This window comes from Crinia signifera, chromosome 5 (assembly GCF_055691185.1).
Source record: "Crinia signifera chromosome 5, ASM5569118v1, whole genome shotgun sequence".
In the NCBI taxonomy this organism is placed as follows: Eukaryota; Metazoa; Chordata; class Amphibia; order Anura; family Myobatrachidae; genus Crinia; species Crinia signifera.
In genome coordinates this window covers 3192694-3216071 of record NC_139221.1, presented here as the reverse complement: position 1 = coordinate 3216071, position 23378 = coordinate 3192694, and the positions used below count along the sequence as shown (strand labels likewise).

Below are 23378 nucleotides of genomic sequence, written 5' to 3'. Positions count from 1 at the left end.
CTATCCAAGTTGGCATGGAGTTGATTCTATAAAGTGTGGCGAGCCACCGAGCCTGAAGCGTTCCTCAATTAACAGCGAGGTTCTATAGAAGTGCTGCCATATCCAGCGCAACAAAAGAGTCACTCACTCACACTCTCCTGTATATGTGTGTATATATATATATATAAGAAATAAATGCAGACTGGCACTCCGGCGTGTTGTAGTCACAGCAATGAAACCAACGTTTCGGGGGTGGTCCCCCTTTGTCAAGGTGTACAGGTGATAACAAGAATAACAAGTAGTGTTTACCTTATATAGGCCAGGGAAGTGCAGAGAGCGTGTCTGCCGCACGCCGTACATCCCGCTGCCGGCTGTCCTGTCGGAAGTCTCTGGACCAGAAGTCTGCAGGCTTCCGGCCAGTGAGGCGCTGCTGGAACGCAAGCCTGTGCGTAGTGAAGGCTACTGCGTGCTGTGTGTGTTGTCCTGGCGGCTGGTGATAGGCTGCTGCTTGTATATATATCTCTATATCTACTGTATCTATATCTCTCTCTCTATATATATATATATATATATATATATATATATATATATATATATATATATATATATATATATATATATATATATATATATATATATATATATATATATATATATATATATATATATATATATATATATATATATATATATATATATATATATATATATATATATATATATAGTACTTATGTAATATCTGGGCGCCCGATTTTTGCATCGCATGCAATATAGTGGCATACAATTCATGCAATGCGATTTTTCATTGTAAAGAACCGATTTTTCATTGTATAGTCACCCATGGGTGATTTCATACCCCCACTATCCATCTACGCATGGACTTGATTTTATATAGTGTGGCGAGCCTGAAGCGTGGCGAGCGCAGCGAGCACCGCGAGGGGACACAGAATACATGTAAAGTAATCCGCGCCCGCTCGCCATGATTCGGGCTCGGTGGCTCGCTGCGCTCGCCACACTATATAAAATCACCTCCATGCGTAGTTGGATAGAGGGGGTATGAAATCGGGTCTTTACAATGAAAAATTGCATCGCATCGCATTCCTTAAGTAGTGGCATGCAATGATAAAATTGGGCGCCCAGATAATACATAAGTACCATATATATATATATATATATACACACATACACGGTAATTATTTGGTCCAGCACTCCTGCTCTAAACCAATGGTGGGGCGCCCCGATCAGACATACAGATATTGCATATGGTGGCAGCCTGATGATCTGGCAAGTCAGACAACTAAATAAGTGACCCCACATGGTCAACGTTTCAGGGGCTTTATTCTGGCTCCTTTCGTCCTGTGTGATGTCACTTATTTGGTTCTCGGGAGTGCCAGATCATCGTGCTGCCACCTGGTGGAATATATATATATATATATATATATATATATATATATATATATATATATATATATATATATATATATATACACTTGTTTCCTATCTGGGCGCCCAGGTTTTCTACGTACGGCACCGTAATGAAATCGGATCGCATCGGATTCGGTACTCGATGATGTACGATGGCATACGATGCTATCCGATCCGATTTCATTTTAAATCGGATCGCATCGCATGCGGTGACGCGATCAACCCCGATTTTTACATTGGAATCAATGTTAAATGGTCCCTGAGACCCGATTTTACATTGATTTCAATGTAAGAACCCCGCAAACCCACGATTTGTATAGGAAACCCCCCCCCTGATGGTTTAAAATGAGCCTCCATTGTTAACGCCACCCCAGTATTGACGTCAACCCGAAGCGTGGCGAGCGGCGGCGGTACGCGTCCTCCGACTTTTTCATACCCCCACTATCCACGTCGGCGTGGAGTTGAGAATAGAAAGTGTGGCGAGCGCAGCGAGCCACCGAGCCCGAAACGTGGCAAGCGCATCGAGCCCCGCGAGGGAACGCGGATACCTGTGAAGCCCGCGAGGGGACTCGGATACCTGTGAAGTATCCGCGGGGCTCGCCACACTTTCTATTTTCAACTCCACGCCGACGTGGATAGTGGGGGTATGAAAAAGTCGGAGGACGCGTACCGCCGCCGCTCGCCACGCTTCGGGTTGACGTCAATACTGTGTTTCTGTGCAGATGTGACAAGGGGAGGGCTTTGAAGGGTAAATAAATACAGTAGTGTTACAGATGGGTCATCCTATGGGCCAACCATAAAAGCGGGAACGAAATCGGATCGCATCGCATCGTTCAATATCGTGTATGTGCATTTGTGGTATCCGATGCAATCCGATTTTTATACGGAGAATAGCATGGTGCGCAATTAACGTAGCGGGCGCCCAGATAGGAAACAAGTACCTATATATATATATATATATATATATATATATATATATATATATATATATATATATATATATATATACATACACATATACATACACATATACACACACACATACTAGGTGATTCATCGCGCCCTACGGGCGCTCTTCACACGATCGTAAGGGGCTGCGCCCACTTAACCTATGAATAGTTTTATTGTGTGAAAAATGCTGTGAATCTGATTAAGGATGTGGTGTATTGACTGTGGAGGGGGGATTTGTAGTGGCGGCCGTGGCCCGTGTAGGTGTTGTGTGTTGTTTTGGTGTGGGGGTGGACCAGTTGAGTGATTGTCACTTGGGGTTGTGTTGTAGGTGGGGGAGGTTTGTGGGCGTGCAGGCATGGTGTTTGCTGGTATGGATGCAGGGGTAGTGTGGCTTGAGAAGGTGCGGGTGTGGTGTGGGTTATTGCATTGCATGAGTACCAGGGGTGTTGGAGTGGCAGGTGCATATTTGGTGGAGGTGGGGGAGCGTGTGCGGTGATGTGTGTGTGCGTTGGGCAGGTATAGGTGATTTGTAGGTGGTCGAGTAGGCGTTGCGCATGTGCAACATGTGGGTGGTGTAGGTGTTGTAGTGCTGGTTGGGGGGTTGTTGTAGTAGTTTGTAGTAGATTTGGGGGCTGAAGTGGGGATGGTGGTGTAGGCTGTGGTGCGTAGTTGGTGCGGGAGAGGGATTGAGTGTGTGGTTGTTTCTGGATGGTTGAGAAGTTGGTGTGCCATGTGTGGATGAGGGTCGTGGGTGGTGGAGGGGCATGTGCAGTAGTGTTGCAGGTGTGTGTGGTGGTGGGTTGGGTGGTTGAGGGTCTGGTGCAAATATAATGTGTGTGGGTGATTTTTTCGGGGGATAGGATGGTATTGGTGTGTTGGTGGGTGGGGCAGGGGTTTGAGAAGCAGATGGGCCCGTACCGTGGGTGAGGAAGGGGATTTGGGGGGTGCTGTGGGTTGGGGCGAGTTTGTAGTGGCATCAGTGAATTTTGGCGTGTTTGGGTGTACTGCGGGCTGGAGAGGGGCGGGTGCTGTGTTTCCGCAGGTGGATGCGGGGATGCTGCACGTGGTTGAGGGGCGGATGACCAGTGGTCAGTGTATTGTGTGAGTGTGTGTGCTGTGTATGTATGTGCTGTCGATGTGTGTGCTGTGTATGTATGTGCTGTCTATGTGTGTGCTGTGTATGTATGTGCTGTCGATGTAAGTGGGGTGGGGGCCGGAGAGCACAGTAGCAGTACTATTCCTCCAGACCCTAGCAGTGCACCCGGATGGGGTCAGGGCTCGGGTTAACATGCATTGCCAATGGGTTACATACTCTGGCAGAGCGTTGAGTGCGCTGCCTGAGGGTCGGGTGGTGCAGCCTGCGCTCAGTTTACTGCCGCTGGTCCCTTTGGACTCGGAGGGGTAGAGGGGAGCTAGGCAACACTGGCCACACTGCTGCGGACATCCAGTAGGTGGGGGACGGGGGCGCGCCACTGCTTGCCGCTGGTCCGTTAGGAGGGGTGATCACTGCTGCTGACTGCCAGCAGGCAGTAGGAGGGAAGGGGGGGCACGGACGGGCACCGCTGGTCCGTTGGCATAATTCCCAACTGCCCCACAGGTACATCCTGTTTTTTGGGGACAATTCCGCGTCCCTCCTGCGGCTGGTAGTGGTCTGCTGGGGGGGGGGGGGGGCAGTTGGGCAGCCAACAGGGGAGGGGCGGATGGCCACTGCTGGTCTGTTAGGAGGGGGAGAGGGCACTCTGCTGGCCATCATGCTGCTGCTTCCTGCAGGAGGGCAAGTGCCCTGCTGCTACTTTGTTAAAGTAGGGAGAGAGTAGAGGGGGGTATGTCAGGGCTGAGGGTTTGGTCAGTCTCTTCACGGAGTGGGCACCCAGCGTCACACACAGCAGTCTGTACATGCTGCTGTGCCTCACTGCCCCCCTCCTATATATTAGCCCACTCCTATATAGCCCAGATCTGTGTGTATAACGCTGGGTGGAGTTTCAATATGACTCCGCCCAGCGATATACACACACTTGAGTGACAGATCTGGCTAAATATATAAGAGATATAACAGAAAAAGTCTTCTCTCACAGCTAAATTATGTCATCATAGAGGTGCTACAATAAGGTAACACAGTTCATGTATAGGATCCCAATAAGGGCACTCACCAATAAAAATAGGGAAAAAAGGTTGTAACACTACATCTCTGGGTATTTGCAATGGTCAGTCCATGGTCAGACGTTTCGGACAATGACTGGCCACAGTACAGACGCACAGCTCCAGAGTTCAGGACAAGTCATGTTTACAGCAGAACACAAGGAGACCTCACGGCTGCCATGTTTATTAAACTTTTTATTCATTCTACTATTAAATAATCCATTTAAATAAAATAAAAGCACAATCTCATATTGCTTGTGGTCTGGCTGGGAAATCATCAAGAGGCAGCGTAGTGATAGAGCCAATAGGATTAGGGGAAAAGGAGACACCGGGGTGGAGGCATCTCACATGAGTACAGTCACTTACAGTGCCTCCTGCCTCCTATACTCTACTAGCACAATGCTCCAACTAGTCTGATGGAAAATTCAGTGCAGTGCTCTCATTATACAGCAGTGCCATATACACAATGCAGTGCTTCCAGTATACAGCAGTGTCATATACAGTGCTCTCAGTATACAGCAGTGCCATATACACAATGCAGTGCTCCCAGTATACAGCAGTGTCATATACACAATACAGTGCTCTCATTATACAGCAGTGTCATATACACAATGCAGTGCTCTCAGTATACAGCAGTGTCATATACACAATGCAGTGCTTCCAGTATACAGCAGTGTCATATACACAATACAGTGCTCTCATTATACAGCAGTGTCATATACACAATGCAGTGCTTCCAGTATACAGCAGTGTCATATACACAATACAGTGCTCTCATTATACAGCAGTGTCATATACACAATGCAGTGCTCTCAGTATACAGCAGTGTCATATACACAATGCAGTGGTCTCAGTATACAGCAGTGTCATATACACAGTGCAGTGCTCTCAGTATACAGCAGTGTCATATACACAATGCAGTGCTCAAACTAGTCTGATGGAAAATTCAGTGCAGTGGTCTCAGTATACAGCAGTGTCATATACACAATGCAGTGCTCCCAGTATACAGCAGTGTCATATACACAATACAGTGCTCTCATTATACAGCAGTGTCATATACACAGTGCAGTGTTCGCAGTATACAGCAGTGTCATATACACAATGCAGTGCTCTCAGTATACAGCAGTGTCATATACACAGTGCAGTGTTTGAAGTATACAGCAGTGTCATATACACAGTGCAGTGGTCTCAGTATACAGCAGTGTCATATACACAGTGCAGTGCTCCCAGTATACAGCAGTGTCATATACACAGTGCAGTGCTCCCAGTATACAGCAGTGTCATATACACAGTGCAGTGGTCTCCATATACAGCAGTGTCACATACCCAATGCAGTGCTCTCAGTATACAGCAGTATTGTAGACACAATGCAGTGCTCCCCGTATACAGCAGTGTCACTTACACAATGCAGTGCTCCCAGTATACAGAAGTGTCATATACACAATGCAGTGTTCTCATTATACAGTAGTGTCATATACACAGTGCAGTGCTCTTAGTATACAGCAGTGTCATATACCCAATGCAGTGCTCTCAGTATACAGCAGTGTCATATACACAGTGCAGTGCTTCCAGTATACAGCAGTGTCATATACACAGTGCAGTGCTCCCCATATACAGCAGTGTCATATACACAATACAGTGCTCTCATTATACAGCAGTATCATATACACAATGCAGTGCTCTCAGTATACAGCAGTGTCATATACACAGTGCAGTGGTCTCAGTATACAGCAGTGTCATATACACAGTGCAGTGGTCTCAGTATACAGCAGTGTCATATACACAATGCAGTGCTCCCAGTATACAGCAGTGTCATATACACAGTGCAGTGGTCTCCGTATACAGCAGTGCCACATACCCAATGCAGTGCTCTCATTATACAGCAGTGTCATATACACAATGCAGTGCTGTCAGTATACAGCAGTATTGTAGACACAATGCAGTGCTCCCCGTATACAGCAGTGTCACATACACAATGCAGTGCTCCCAGTATACAGCAGTGTCATATACCCAATGCAGTGTTCTCATTATATTTAGTGTAATATACTCAGTACAGTGCTCTCAGTATACAGCAGTGTCCTATACCCAATTATGTGCTCTCAGTATACAGCAGTGGCATATACCCAATGCAGTGCTCTCAGTATACAGCAGTAGCATATACCCAATGCAGTGCTCTCGGGTATACAGCAGTGGCATATACACAATGCAATGCTCCTAATATACAGCAGTCATATGCACAGCGCAGTGCTCCCAATATACAGCAGTCTTATGCGCAGCGCAGTGCTCCCAATATACAGCAGTCATATGACTCTTGATATGACCGGGTGATGCCAGCACCAGCTGTGGGATGAAGAACTGCACTTCTATCCCCTCTCAGGGTGTGGCCCTAGCCTCCCATCTGTCTCACTCACTCACTGCGGCATCCTTGGCTTCGGTAAAATTTTAATGTTGTAATGGGGATAATTAGGATTAAGATGGGAGTGTAAAGCAGTCTGTAGTATAGGAGGGTCACCGGTGTGGTCTGTAGTATCGGAGGGTCACTGGTGCAGTCTGTAGTATAGGAGGGTCACCGGTGCGGTCTGTAGTATAGGAGGGTCACCGGTGTGGTCTGTAGTATAGGAGGGTCACCGGTGTGGTCTGTAGTATAGGAGGGTCACCGGTGTGGTCTGTAGTATAGGAGGGTCACCGGTGTGGTCTGTAGTATAGGAGGGTCACCGGTGCAGTCTGTAGTATAGGAGGGTCACCGGTGCGGTCTGTAGTATAGGAGGGTCACCGGTGTGGTCTGTAGTATAGGAGGGTCACCGGTGCGGTCTGCAGTATGGGAGGGTCACCGGTGCGGTCTGTAATATAGGAGGGTCACCGGTGCGGTCTGTAATATAGGAGGGTCACCGGTGCAGTCTGTAATATAGGAGGGTCACCGGTGCGGTCTGTAGTATGTGGTCACCGATGCTGTCAGTAGTATAGGAGGGTCACCGGTGCAGTCTGTAATATAGGAGGGTCACCGGTGCGGTCTGTAATATAGGAGGGTCACCGGTGCGGTCTGCAGTATGGGAGGGTCACCGGTGCGGTCTGTAATATAGGAGGGTCACCGGTGCGGTCTGTAATATAGGAGGGTCACCGGTGCAGTCTGTAATATAGGAGGGTCACCGGTGCGGTCTGTAGTATGTGGTCACCGATGCTGTCAGTAGCATAGGAGGGTCACCGGTGCAGTCTGTAATATAGGAGGGTCACCGGTGCAGTCTGTAATATAGGAGGGTCACCGGTGCGGTCTGTAGTATGTGGTCACCGATGCTGTCAGTAGTATAGGAGGGTCACCGGTGCAGTCTGTAATATAGGAGGGTCACCGGTGCAGTCTGTAATATAGGAGGGTCACCGGTGCGGTCTGTAGTATGTGGTCACCGATGCTGTCAGTAGTATAGGAGGGTCACCGGTGCAGTCTGTAATATAGGAGGGTCACCGGTGTGGTCTGTAATATAGGAGGGTCACCGGTGCGGTCTGTAATATAGGAGGGTCAGCAATGTGGTCTGTAATATAGGAGGGTCACCGGTGCGGTCTGTAATATAGGAGGGTCACCGGTGCGGTCTGGAATATAGGAGGGTCACCGGTGCGGTCTGGAATATAGGAGGGTCACCGGTGCGGTCTGGAATATAGGAGGGTCACCGGTGCGGTCTGGAATATAGGAGGGTCACCGGTGCGGTCTGTAGTATAGGAGGGTCACCGGTGCGGTCTGTAGTATAGGAGGGTCACCGGTGCGGTCTGTAATATAGGAGGGTCAGCAATGTGGTCTGTAATATAGGAGGGTCACCGGTGCGGTCTGTAATATAGGAGGGTCACCGGTGCGGTCTGTAATACAGGAGGGTCACCAGTGCGGTCTGCAATATAGGAGGGTCACCGGTGTGGTCTGTAATATAGGAGGGTCACCGGTGCGGTCTGTAATATAGGAGGGTCACCGGTGTGGTCTGTAGTACTGTATGTGGTCACTGATGCTGTCTGTAGTATAGGAGGGTCACCGATGCGGTCTGTAGTATAGGAGGGTCACCGGTGCGGTCTGTAATATAGGAGGGTCACCGGTGCGGTCTGTAATATAGGAGGGTCACCGGTGCGGTCTGTAATATAGGAGGGTCACCGGTGCGGTCTGTAATATAGGAGGGTCACCGGTGCGGTCTGTAATATAGGAGGGTCACCGGTGCGGTCTGGAATATAGGAGGGTCACCGGTGTGGTCTGTAGTACTGTATGTGGTCACTGATGCTGTCTGTAGTATAGGAGGGTCACCGATGCGGTCTGTAGTATAGGAGGGTCACCGGTGCAGTCTGTAATATAGGAGGGTCTCCGGTGCGGTCTGTAATATAGGAGGGTCACCGGTGTGGTCTGTAATATAGGAGGGTCACCGGTGCGGTCTGTAATAAAGGAGGGTCACCGGTGCGGTCTGTAATAAAGGAGGGTCACCGGTGCGGTCTGTAATAAAGGAGGGTCACCGGTGCGGTCTGTAGTATGTGGTCACTGATGCTGCCTGTAGTATGTGGTCACTGATGCTGTCTGCAGTATGGGAGGGTCACCGGTGCGGTCTGTAGTATAGGAGGGTCACCGGTGCGGTCTGTAATATAGGAGGGTCACCGGTGCGGTCTGTAATATAGGAGGGTCACCGGTGCGGTCTGTAACATAGGAGGGTCACCGGTGCGGTCTGTAGTATAGGAGGGTCACCGGTGCGGTCTGAAGTATAGGAGGGTCACCGGTGCGGTCTGTAATATAGGAGGGTCACCGGTGTGGTCTGTAGTATAGGAGGGTCACCGGTGCGGTCTGTAGTATAGGAGGGTCACCGGTGCGGTCTGTAATATAGGAGGGTCACCGGTGTGGTCTGTAATATAGGAGGGTCACCGGTGTGGTCTGTAGTATAGGAGGGTCACCGGTGCGGTCTGTAGTATAGGAGGGTCACCGGTGCGGTCTGTAGTATAGGAGGGTCACCTGTGCGGTCTGTAGTACATGGGGATCATTAATAAGGTTTGTAGTAAATAGGGGTCACTAATGGTGTCTGTGGTCTATAGCAGCTACTTACACAGTCTGCAGTATATTGCGGTCATTGATGCGGTGTGTATTATATAGCAGTCAATAATGCTGTCTACAGTATAGGAGGGTCACCGGTGCGGTCTGTAGTATAGGAGGGTCACCAATGCGGTCTGTAGTATAGCTGGGTCACCGGTGCGGTCTGTAGTATGTGGTCACCGGTGCGGTCTGTAGTATAGGAGGGTCACCGGTGCGGTCTGTAATATAGGAGGGTCACCGGTGTGGTCTGTAGTATAGGAGGGTCACCGGTGTGGTCTGTAGTATAGGAGGGTCACCGGTGTGGTCTGTAGTATAGGAGGGTCACCGATATGGTCTGTAGTATAGGAGGGTCACCGGTGAGGTCTGTAATATAGGAGGGTCACCGGTGTGGTCTGTAGTATAGGAGGGTCACCGGTGTGGTCTGTAGTATAGGAGGGTCACCGGTGTGGTCTGTAGTATAGGAGGGTCACCGGTGTGGTCTGTAGTATAGGAGGGTCACCGGTGTGGTCTGTAGTATAGGAGGGTCACCGGTGTGGTCTGTAGTATAGGAGGGTCACCGGTGTGGTCTGTAGTATAGGAGGGTCACCGGTGTGGTCTGTAGTATAGGAGGGTCACCGGTGTGGTCTGTAGTATAGGAGGGTCACCGATGTGGTCTGTAGTATAGGAGGGTCACCGATGTGGTCTGTAGTATAGGAGGGTCACTGGTGGTTCGTATGTGTCTGTCCAATGTGTAAGAGGTGTGCTACATATATGTGTGTGTAGTGCGCGCGTATACAATGTGTAATATATGTTATATGTATATCCCCAATTATTCCTAATTGTTTAACGCCTCCACCATAATGTTAGAATGTGTCATTCATACTCAATGACAGCAATGAAATCAGGTGTGGAGTTGTTACTCTGTCATCTGTTTCCCAGATCGTCAATCTTTTTTCAGATCATCAATTAAGGCAAATTGAACTTTTTTGACATCTCCAAGTGGGATAATAGCTGCTGGTTTATCTGTCTAACAGCTCTGTATAATAATGCTGCTGTACGTCTATGGGATAATAGCGGCTGGTTTATCTGTCTAACAGCACTGTATAATAATGCTGCTGTACGTTTATGGGATAATAGCTGCTGGATTATCTGTCTAACAGCACTGTATAATAATGCTGCTGTACGTCTATGGGATAATAGCGGCTGGTTTATCTGTCTAACAGCACTGTATTATAATGCTGCTGTACATCTATGGGATAATAGCTGCTGGTTTATCTGTCTAACAGCACTGTATAATAATGCTGCTGTACTTCTATGGGATAATAGCTGCTGGTTTATCTGGCTCACAGCACTGTATAATAATGCTGCTGTACGTCTATGGGATAATAGCTGCTGGTTTATCTAACAGCCCTGTATAATAATGCTGCTGTACGTCTATGGGATAATAGCAGCTGGTTTATCTGTATAACAGCACTGTATAATAATGCTGCTGTACGTCTATGGGATAATAGCTGCTGGTTTATCTGGCTCACAGCACTGTATAATAATGCTGCTGTACTTCTATGGGATAATAGCTGCTGGTTTATCTGGCTCACAGCACTGTATAATAATGCTGCTGTACATTTATGGGATAATAGCTGCTGGTTTATCTAACAGCACTGTATAATAATGCTGCTGTACGTCTATGGGATAATAGCTGCTGGCTTATCTGTCTAACAGCACTGTATAATATTGCTGCTGTACGTCTATGGGATAATAGCTGCTGGTTTATCTGTCTCACAGCACTGTATAATAATGCTGCTGTACGTCTATGGGATAATAGCCGCTGGTTTATCGGTCTAACAGCACTGTATAATAATGCTGCTGTACGTCTATGGGATAATAGCTGCTGGTTTATCTGTCTAACAGCACTGTATAATAATGCTGCTGTACGTCTATGGGATAATAGCTGCTGGTTTATCGGTCTAACAGCACTGTATAATAATGCTGCTGTACGTCTATGGGATAATAACTGCTGGTTTATCTGTCTCACAGCACTGTATAATAATGCTGCTGTACGTCTATGGGATAATAGCTGCTGGTTTATCGGTCTAACAGCACTGTATAATAATGCTGCTGTACGTCTATGGGATAATAGCTGCTGGTTTATCGGTCTAACAGCACTGTATAATAATGCTGCTGTACGTCTATGGGATATTAGCAGCTTATCTGGCTCATAGCACCGTATAATAATGCTGCGGTCCATCTATGGGATAATAGCTGCTGACTTCTCTGGCTCACAGCACCGTATAATAATGCTGCAGTCCATCTATGGGATAATAGCCGGCCTATCTCACAGCACTGTATAATAATGCTGTGGTACATCTATGGGATAATAGCTGCTGACTTCTCTGGCTCACAGCACTGTATAATAATGCTGCAGTCCATCTATGGCACAATAGCAGCTTGTCTGTCTCACAGCACTGTATAATAATGCTGCAGTCCATCTATGGCACAATAGCAGCTTGTCTGTCTCACAGCACTGTATAATAATGCTGCAGTCTATCTATGGCACAATAGCAGCTTGTCTGTCTCACAGCACTGTATAATAATGCTGCAGTCCATCTATGGCACAATAGCAGCTTGTCTGTCTCACAGCACTGTATAATAATGCTGCGGTACATCATGGGATAATATCTGATGACGTCTCTGGTTTATAGCACTGTAGAATACGAATGCTGCTGACATTTACATAATTAGGTTAGTTTTTACAACAAAAATAATTTTAAATATAAACTATAAATATAACGCTGCACACGGCAAACACTTCATGATAACCGGCACAGCCAGACTAAGCACCCCAGTGATTGGAATACAGTCCATGTCTCTCATTAGGAAGTCAGAGGTCCAATCTTGTACTCTGGGGAGGTGGCACAATTTGTCAGTTTCTTCCTGGGTAACAGGATCACCCCTGAGGGGCCCGCTGTTCTTGTTATTCACAATAAGATTGTGCATCCTGGAGATCTGCAACCACCAGAAACAATATTCTTCCTTATTGAGCTCCGCCCCCGAGGAGCATAACCAGCACTGTATAATATTGCTGCTGTACGTCTATGGGATAAAAGCGGCTGGTTTATCTGTCTAACAGCACTGTATAATATTGCTGCTGTACGTCTATGGGATAATAGCGGCTGGTTTATCTGTCTAACAGCACTGTATAATAATGCTGCTGTACGTCTATGGGATAATAGCTGCTGGTTTATCGGTCTAACAGCACTGTATAATAATGCTGCTGTACGTCTATGGGATAATAGCGGCTGGTTTATCTGTCTAACAGCACTGTATAATAATGCTGCTGTACGTCTATGGGATAATAGCTGCTGGTTTATCTGTCTAACAGCACTGTATAATAATGCTGCTGTACGTCTATGGGATAATAGCTGCTGGTTTATCGGTCTAACAGCACTGTATAATAATGCTGCTGTACGTCTATGGGATAATAGCTGCTGGTTTATCTGGCTCACAGCACTGTATAATAATGCTGCTGTACGTCTATGGGATAATAGCTGCTGGTTTATCTGTCTAACAGCACTGTATAATATTGCTGATGTACGTCTATGGGATAATAGCTGCTGGTTTATCTGGCTCACAGCACTGTATAATAATGCTGCTGTACGTCTATGGGATAATAGCTGCTGGTTTATCTAACAGCCCTGTATAATAATGCTGCGGTACGTCTATGGGATAATAGCTGCTGGTTTATCTAACAGCACTGTATAATAATGCTGCGGTACGTCTATGGGATAATAGCTCCTGGCTTCTCTAGCTCACAGCACTGTATAATAATGCTCCTGTACGTCTATGGGATAATAGCTGCTGGTTTGTCTGTCTAACAGCACTGTATAATAATGCTGCGGTACGTCTATGGGATAATAGCTGCTGGTTTATCTGTCTAACAGCACTATATAATAATGCTGCTGTATGTCTATGGGATAATAGCTGCTGGCTTCTCTGGCTCACAGCACTGTATAATAATGCTGCGGTACGGGATATTAGCAGCTTATCTGGCTCATAGCACCGTATAATAATGCTGCGGTACATCTATGGAATAATAGCCGGCCTAACTCACAGCACTGTACAATAATGCTGTGGTACATCTATGGGATAATAGCTGCTGACTTCTCTGGCTCACAGCACTGTATAATAATGCTGCAGTCCATCTATGGCACAATAGCAGCTTGTCTGTCTCACAGCACTGTATAATAATGCTGCGGTACATCATGGGATAATAGCTGCTGACTTCTCTGGCTCACAGCACTGTATAATAATGCTGCAGTCCATCTATGGGATAATAGCCGGCCTATCTCACAGCACTGTATGATAATGCTATGGTACATCTATGGGATAATAGCTGCTGACTTCTCTGGCTCACAGCACTGTATAATAATGCTGCAGTCCATCTATGGGATAATAGCCGGCCTATCTCACAGCACTGTATAATAATGATGCAGTCCATCTATGGCACAATAGCAGCTTGTCTGTCTCACAGCACTGTATAATAATGCTGCAGTCCATCTATGGGATAATAGCCGGCCTATCTCACAGCACTGTATAATAATGCTGTGGTACATCTATGGTATAATAGCTGCTGACTTCTCTGTCTCACAGCACTGTATAATAATGCTGCAGTCCATCTATGGCACAATAGCAGCTTGTCTGTCTCACAGCACTGTATAATAATGCTGCAGTCCCATCTATGGCACAATAGCAGCTTGTCTGTCTCACAGCACTGTATAATAATGCTGCGGTACATCATGGGATAATATCTGATGACGTCTCTGGTTTATAGCACTGTAGAATACGAATGCTGCTGACATTTACATAATTAGGTTAGTTTTTACAACAAAAATAATTTTAAATATAAACTATAAATATAACGCTGCACACGGCAAACACTTCATGATAACCGGCACAGCCAGACTAAGCACCCCAGTGATTGGAATACAGTCCATGTCTCTCATTAGGAAGTCAGAGGTCCAATCTTGTACTCTGGGGAGGTGGCACAATTTGTCAGTTTCTTCCTGGGTAACAGGATCACCCCTGAGGGGCCCGCTGTTCTTGTTATTCACAATAAGATTGTGCATCCTGGAGATCTGTAACCACCAGAAACAATATTCTTCCTTATTGAGCTCCGCCCCCGAGGAGCATAACCCATTCCCTATAACACCTATACATGTGATTGCAGACAGGTGAAGCCTCTGCTTCCAGAATTAACATCTAGAACATGAAGGCTGGCCAAGAATGTCACAGTTATCCGTAGTTCTGTCCAAGGCACAGGGAATTCGGCTTTTACACTGGCATAGGCATCTCATTGTACTCATCAACACCCTCCTGCTCATTCAGGATTGGCTGCACCCCATCAGCATCCAACTGTGAAGAGAGGAATAAATATTAGTTACAGAGCATCCAGTAGTGTACCTACCCCTATCAGTATATATAGGTCTCCAGTAGTGTACCTACCTCTATCAGTATATATAGGTCTCCAGTAGTGTACCTACCCCTATCAGTATATATAGGTCTCCAGTAGTGTACCTACCCCTATCAGTATATATAGGTCTCCAGTAGTGTACCTACCCCTATCAGTATATATAGGTCTCCAGTAGTGTACCTACCCCTATCAGTATATATAGGTCTCCAGTAGTGTACCTACCCCTATCAGTATATATAGGTCTCCAGTAGTGTACCTACCCCTATCAGTATATATAGGTCTCCAGTAGTGTACCTACCCCTATCAGTATATATAGGTCTCCAGTAGTGTACCTACCCCTATCAGTATATATAGGTCTCCATGGCGATTATTCTGTACACTTCCCCACCATTGGTGTATACAGATCTATCATCTCACCTGTTACCTGTGATGACATACCAGCCAATAAACTCCTAACTGTCATTTTTCAAACACAGCTGATGGCTGGTGTTCTGCCCTTCCACTTGATCACCACTGTGATGGACCTACTGGTCAATCTGAGAGGTACGGCCTGTAATGTGGGTGTCAGTTTGGACACGCGGGGTTATACATACATCGTGATTGCCTCCATCAATTGTCTAATTTAGGGTTTTGCCCGCAAGATACCCTTTTGCTCTTTCCTGAACCCACAATGCAATAGAGAAAAGCTCAGTAACACGAGGCCGTGGTTGGTAAGAAGCACAGGACCAGGACTAGGATCAAGTATATTGTAAGAATACACAGAGTATGGAGATAATGATTCAGAAGCCTAATTTACATACAAGTATAGCAGTCTGCCTTGGGGAAGTACGGTGCATCTCCAGCAGGAATAGCGGATTCCCGATCCTGGAGGGTGAAGGGTTGTTATACCTGACTGCAGCTCCCCTCGTCTCCCACCTTCCTTCAATGCTGGACACTTTAATCAGCCCCCCTCATTCCCAAGTACTTGTCATTCTGTCCTGGCAGAGTATTAGTCCAGTGAGAAATTCCATTCTACGTAATGGTGCAATTGGACTCTTATGACTACTGGTTTGTTTGTTCACTGAACATTAATCCCCCCCCCCCCACTTCCCCCATCTGGGGTTATGTCCGCACTATTTACTATCTAGCAGAGGGAAAGGGCAGTTCACAGGAAATAACGTTTTATCCCACATATCATATCTGAGATCCGATTATGGGATGGATCAGAACATCTCCCCATTCAAAATGGGGCACAAGGGCGGTGAGCCACCTCACTGTCAGATCAGTGCGCCACTGACTACCGGTTCACCTTGCCACAAGAGTCCATCCACATTGCTGTGGTGATCAACCTTTCGGTGTTAGGTGCTAAATTTGTACTGTTGCAACTTGAGACTCCATCTTAAGAGTTTCCCGATATCTCCTGAAACTCTATTGAGAAATACTATGACCCGATAGGATCTGTGAAATCTGGTCCGTACAGATATGGCTGGAGTTTTTGGAGAGCCCACACAATCGCCAAACATTTATTTTCAACAGTGACATAGGCCACTTCTCTGGGGAGCAATTTCTTACTTAAGAACAGGACGGGATGCTCCTCTCCTTGCTCATTGACCTGGCTGAGCACAGCACCTAGCTCATAATTGGAGGCGTCAGTCTGAAATCTGGGGCCTGCAGCACAGGTGACTCAGCTAATGCAGACTTCAGCGCCAAAAATGCCCCCTCACATTCCTCTGTCCAATTGACCACCGGGGGCAACTTCTTTTTGTTTAAATCTATCAGGGGTTTTCCTAGTGTGCTGTAGTGGGGTACACATTTTCGGTAGTACCCTGCATTACCTAGAAATGACATTACCTGTTTTTTAGTTGTGGGGGTAGGCCACTTGGTTATAGCCTCCACTTTGCCTGGCTCTGGGTGAAAGGTACCACCTCCAACACCGTGCCCTCGTAGGCTGACGTTGGTAGTGAGGAGAATCCAATCTGTGAACCAGAAAGGACGTCCCTAGTTCAGGTGAGGCATTTGTAGCCACCACTGGAGTGATATCCGAACCTCTGGAGTCAGTGCCATGAACATGGTCCTTATGCGCTGATGTTGTCCGTCCCATTTCTGAAGGATCAGACGTTGGAGGCAGCAGCGGCAGTGAAATTGCGCCCACTTGACCATCTCGAATGCTGACACTATTAGACCCAGGATTTGCATTGCCAGATTATGGATACTCTGGGACTCTGTAAGAAGAGGCGTATCCTTTGTTGGAGAGATTGACACTTGTCCCCTGGTAGGAACAATCTCTGTGTCTGGGAGTCTAGACAAGCACCTAGGTGCCGCATCTGAGGTGACGGAGTGAGAGAGGACTTCTCCCAATTGAGGAGCCAACCGAGCTGTTGGAGAACAGCAATCGTTGTTTGTAAATGTGCTAATAGCACTATCAGTGATTTTGCTGTGAGGAGCAAATCACCCAGGTAAGGAAATATTCTGATCCCCTTGAGATGCAGATATGCCGCATTACTGCCATCACCTTGGTAAACACCCGAGGGGCAGTGGCCAAGCCGAATGGAAGGGCTTGGAACTGAAAATGGCGGGACAGGATAGCAAACCGGAGAAACCTCTGGTGTGAAGGAAGGATGGGGGCATCCCGTACATCCAGAGAGACCATGTAATCTCCCGATTCTAATGCTAGAATATTGTCCTCACTGAATTTTGGCACCCTGACACATTTGTTGAGTGCCTTTAAATTTAGTATTGGCCTGAAAGTCCATTTGGTTTTGGGACTAGAAACATGGTGGAGTAAAAACCTCTCTCTCGCTGGTGTTGGAGGACTTGTATAATGACCTGTGAGAGCGCAACAGGGAGGCCAATATTTGCACTTATTGTTCCGCTTTTTGCGGATTGGGAGGGAGGCCTGTACAAAAGAACTTTTGTGGAGGGGTTATTTTGAACGAGATGGAGTATCCCCTTGACACGACTTCTCTCACCCAGGCAAATCCTCCGATGTGGTGAGCCACTGCTGTGTGAAGTGTAGAAGTCTGACTCCCACTTTGAGGCCCCCCCTGCGGGAGGACCATCCTGTCATGCTGCAGGTTTACCTGGCTTGACTGGGGGATGTCTAGAGGCCCAGGCTTGTTTGGGCCTAGACTTGGTTGGCTTGGCAGTGGTTGAGGTGCGAGGAAAGGATTGACATCTCGCTTTACCTTGGGGACGAAAGGACCGAAAAGGTACAGAATAGTTTTTTGTCTCTGAGGGAGAGCTGAGGGAAGGCATGCAGTCATAGCCACTGACTGGGAGGCTACAATTTTATTGAGCTCATCCCCAAACAAAACATCCCCCTTAAAGTGTAGCATTTCTAGTGTGTTTTTAGACTCTAGGTCATCCTTTCAGGGCCGTAGCCACAGGATACGGCGTGCCAATACAGTTTGCAGATGCCTTTGAGGCTAGGACTCCTGCGTCAGCCAATGCCTCCATTATATATATTGCTGCCTTCTTAATATGAGACACGCATAGTCTTACACCTTCTGATGCATCAATGGGTAATTCGTCTTGCACGAACTGGAGCCATGGCTGAAGAGCCTTTTTGCGGCCCAGGTCGCAGCCACAGTAGGTCTTTGGACCGCTCCGGTGAGGGAAAAGATGGCTTTAAGAGAGTGCTCTAAACGCCTATCCGTAGGGTCCTTTACAGAAGATCCTGTGGTAACAGGGAGGACAGATGGTTAACCGGTCGTGTAACATGGGAATCTACCGGTGGAAGAGTCTCCCATTATTTGCAATCCTCTGGTGGCTAGGGGTTCCTGGCTAGTACTCTCTTAGAAATAGAGGATTTCTTTCCCAAAGCCTCCCATTGGTCAGTACGGATCTCCATTATGTGGTACGAATGTGCGAATTGGGCTTTGATAACCTTTTGTTTTTTTAAAACAGCCCTGGGCATTGCCACCGGCACAGGCTCATCTGTGTCAGATAAGAGCAATAAGGGCTGGTACATCTGCCATATCTGCTTGTAATACAGGTGTCCCTGACTCTGGTATGGGATCCCTGTAACCGCCATTAGCATTGTCATCATCATCATCATCTCTCGTAGTGTCATCATCTAACAATGGGAGTAATGGGGCAGAAACACTAGGTAACTGGTTTCTGACAGATGTGGTTGGCAGTAACTTCTGCATAGCCATCGATGTCTGTGCAAGGGTCTGCACCATGGTCATCAGGGTATCTACCCATGGTGGAGAGGCCTGTACCGCTGGTGTAATTACAGGGGGTCCACTAAGGTGCCTAGAAGATGCTGAAAGGCTGCCCAAGGAGGCTCCTGTAAAGCCACCGGTGCAGAGGATTGGCCAGGGGGCAATTGACACATAACCCCTCCTGGATAACATCCTGCTCAGACAGGATAAGAGCAAGGGGGTGCACCCCCGTTTAGCAGTCACGTTGACAACAGACAAACAAGGAGGTAATATACACAATAGGTATAGCCTTGATAGGAAGACCTATAGTGATAACACAGCAGTATGTGACTACAGAGGATAAACCTCTAAAGGTGCCCCCACACTAGAAAGATCTGCGATCGTAAGATGTGCGCATAAATTAGCTTTAAAATCTTTTTTCTCTCCTGGAAAAGGAGCAGGGTTGTCAATCAGCTTGAGGGCTGTTTTACAGGGGAGACTAACCCACACACTCCTGGAGACTTGCTGCTGCTGAGTCTGGCTGCAAGTGTCTCTGAGAGAGGAGCAGGGTTGTCAATCAGCTTGAGGACTAGACACCTGTAGTGAATTGATGCCCAAAGCCGGGGGAGGGAGCCACGGGCTGGAACAGCCTCCCCTGTATGATGCTCTTCCCCCACCTGGTTCCAATGAGCCCTGTGCAAAGTGAGTGATTACACCCAGCCTGTGCTCAATGCCCTGGTGGTCTAGTGGCGACCCTGCCGCAAGCAGCAGTGTCCATCCCAGCTGCTGCGGGCCGTCTCCCCGGTGCGCAGCAGGACATCGATTTAGTGCTACCTGTCCCTGTGCACCGGCCACACTGAGGTTACCGGTGTCCGGCGGTGCTAGGCGCCGGGCTCTACCTCGCCACATACCCCTCTTGACCAGGGGGAGTGTCGTCACCGGCAGGGGAATGGAGCTGCCACGCTGTTGTCAGTGTGACTGACAGTGCAGGCAGCCGAGCAGCGGTAACGCTGCACAGTGTAAAACAAAACAAAAAAAACTTCTTTGGGAGGCAATCCCTGCTGAAAATAAAGGTGCTCCAGCTTCCTGGTGGCGCCAAGAAAAACTGCTAGGCATGGAGGCGGAGTTATATGGTAGAGGAGCCGTGCATCCTGGGAAACATGAAAGCTTCACTGATTGGTGCCACGGTCCTCTGAACCGCCAACAACCCCAATGTCCCCTTTGGGTACCATGAAACCCGAAGACGAATAAACCAGAGAAACTGCTGATGAGCCGGCGCTGTAGGGACACGCAGGTAGGAATCCTGTATGTCCAGAAAAAAACAAAATCCCCAAAGCCAGGATTATGGATCAGAGAGACCCACGTGAAACTTGGGTGCACAAATACATTTGTTGAGGGCCTTCAGGTTGAAATGATAATTCCGTTGGGCTTCAATACTAGGAGAAGAGTGGCATAGAAACCCCCGCAGGACTGCTGTCTGCAACGCCCGAGCCTTGATCGGAAGGAACATTTGTGTGAAAGAATTGAGTTGGGGGCCATTTGTAGAAGGTGATGGTGTACCCTCCAGAGACAACATCTAGAACCCATGTATCTGTGGTGGATTGGCATCAAACATTCGCAAATTGAAGCAGACGGCCTCCTGCCTTGACAGCCCCCAAGGTGATGCCCGAGGCTTCAGGCTGAGGTCTTGTTGGGTGACTTATGAGGCTGATGCCGAGCTGCCCAGGATTGTTTAGGCTTTGGTTTGGAACTCATACCAGATGCCTGCTGTCTTGGAAAAGATTGTCCTTTTGCTTTTCCCTGCATGCAGACAGTCCGAAAGGAGTAGCCGGTCTGAGTGGCCCTCCCACCCGCCCCGCGGCTTTGCCGGGAGTCAAGTACTGGGGAATTCTCGCAAGAGATCGGTAGTTCTCGCGAGATTCCTCATAATCAGCAACAGCCGGAGACTGTCAGTCCTATTCAGCGGCAGCCGCCGGAGCGTGGGACGGCTGCAGCGGGACAATTTGTAAGAGGAGTTTTTTATATATGGCCCCCAAAGGATTTTTTTCCCCATACAAACGGCCCTTGGCACAAAAAAGGTTCCCCACCCCTGGAATAGACGGTAAGAATGCCGACTTAGAGGCTGCTATGGTGGCCACAATCATCTCTAACTCTGACCCAAAATGAAGCTCTCCAGCATAAGGCAAGTCTTCTAGAGCTTTTTTGGAATTGGTATCCTCTTTCCAAGAGCGTAACCAGAGGGTGCGGCGTGATACTACAGATGTAGCCAATTGTATAATATCCACTCTCGCCTCACTCAAGTAGGCTGCAGCATGTTTAATGTCCATCACATAAGACAACGGTTCCTCAGAGGCATTAATGTCTCCTAAAGCCTTAGCCCAAGCGTCGATAGCCAGCGCAGCCCAGGCTACAGGGAACACTGGCCTAGTAACAGCCCCTGTTTTAAGATTAGTTTCTAGTTTCCTGTCCGTGGTGCTTTTACGAAAACCGGGGATGGAATCGGGCATGTGGACGCACGGAAGTGTGTGACATGAGCATCTACCCAGGACGGCACCTCCCACTTAGCGCATTCTGCGCCCGGCAGAGGATAAAAGGATTCCAGTTTCTTGGGAACCATAAACCGCCTGCTCGGAGTCTGCCATACTTCCTGGTGTCACTCAGTCATGTCGTCACACGGGGGGAATTCAGTCCTAACAGACTGGCGCATCCCTAATTTGCAAATTGGCACAAATCACCTGTAACAAAGCTGAAATGCCCACCTGGACCGAAGAATCTCCTCCTTCCGAAATAAATTCCTGCGAGACAGCAGCTTCCTCGTCCTCGACAGAAGAAGCCTAAGACGCCGATATCTGCGCAGAGGGGACCGCCCTTTTATGGCTGCCGGCGAACACAACTCAGATTGGGCTGCAGGCAAAGTCTGAGGCATATCCTGTGGGAGCATGGGTGGCATATACACATAGGTAGGGAATCTCAAAAAAAGGCTGAGGCGGTGGAGCCACTAAGCGGTCGATAATATGGGACAATACTTACACAAAGGTGGCCACATGCTGAGGTCCCTACGTAGTACTGACAGCGCTCCCACAGAACTTCTGCAAGTGCCCAGCATGCTCCGTGTGCTCCATATGGGGGAGGGGTCCGAGATAAGCAGTAGGAAGTTGTGCCCTAGGCTGGGGGCAGGGCCGAGAGCCCACCTCCGCCCTGTGCTGACTTCAACCCCCGGAATGCCGGCCTGTATCACCCAGTGGTCTAGCGAAGTGCGGGACGAACCTGTAGCTGCACCCCTCACCCTCTGGCTGGTCTCCACAGCCGGAGGGAAGGACTACAATAGCGCAACACCCCTCATATGACGAGACGCCTTACCTGCCGACATCCGCTGTAAGCACCAGCACACGCACTGGTGTTGCAGTGCCGACAGGGTAGGAGGAACAGTGGCACGAACAGTGTGTAACCGCCGCGCCCCCTGTTCAAAACTGGCATCCGGCTCCAGCCGCACCAACAAAGAAACTAAATGCAGGAGGTCAGGGGGCAGGGTGTGCGAGAGGTGGACCAGAGCATGCTGGGACTGTAAGTATAACCTACCAACACGCCCCAATGTGAGGCCTGTGGAGCACTGTGGACCCTACAGAGGAAATATAAATATAACAACTCACCTCAAGTACAGATGTAACCCATCACATACAAAGTCCTCCCTACAGCTTCTACTCATCCCCTCACCCCCTGCATTTCCGGATCAGACCTCCCACCTCCTCCCTTCATACGGTCAGCCCTTGTGGGGCCACTGGCTGATTACATCCTCCTCCTGTGCCCGTTCTCATTACTGCCGGCCACAGCGAGTCACTTTCCCCCTACACAGTCCTGACGGCAGATAAGAACCACTTGGCCCATCTAGTCTGCCCCTTTTTTAAACATGTTACCTCAAACCATATTTGATCCTTATTTTTTTGTAAGGATATCAATATGCCTATCCCAAGCATGTTTACATTGTACTACTGTATTTGCCTCTACCACCTCTGATGGGAGTTTATTCCACTTATCTACTACTCTTTCTGTAAAGTAATTATTCCTCAAATTTCCCCTGAATCTTCCTCCCCCTAGTGTCAGTGCATGTCCTCGTGTTCTGCTGCTCCTCTTCCTGTGAAGAATGTCTCCCACCTGTACCTTCCTCCCCCTAGTGTCAGTGCGTGTCCTCGTGTTCTGCTGCTCCTCTTCCTGTGACTAATGTCTCCCACCTGTACCTTCCTCCCTCTAGTGTCAGTGCATGTCCTCGTGTTCT

General features: G+C 48.1%; 1 protein-coding gene across 4 annotated transcripts in view; it reads right to left on the bottom strand.

Annotated features, from left to right (window-relative positions):
* Positions 1-4672: 4672 nt before the first annotated feature.
* SLC4A2 (solute carrier family 4 member 2) overlaps positions 4673-23378 on the bottom strand; it is a 255691-nt gene continuing 236985 nt past the window's right edge. For all 4 annotated transcript variants that reach the window (XM_083186515.1, XM_083186516.1, XM_083186514.1 and 1 more), the window contains exon 23: positions 4673-14923. In XM_083186515.1, the coding sequence (XP_083042641.1) occupies positions 14843-14923 (81 nt within the window). In that variant the 3' untranslated portion in view covers positions 4673-14842. The remainder of the gene's footprint in view (positions 14924-23378) is intronic.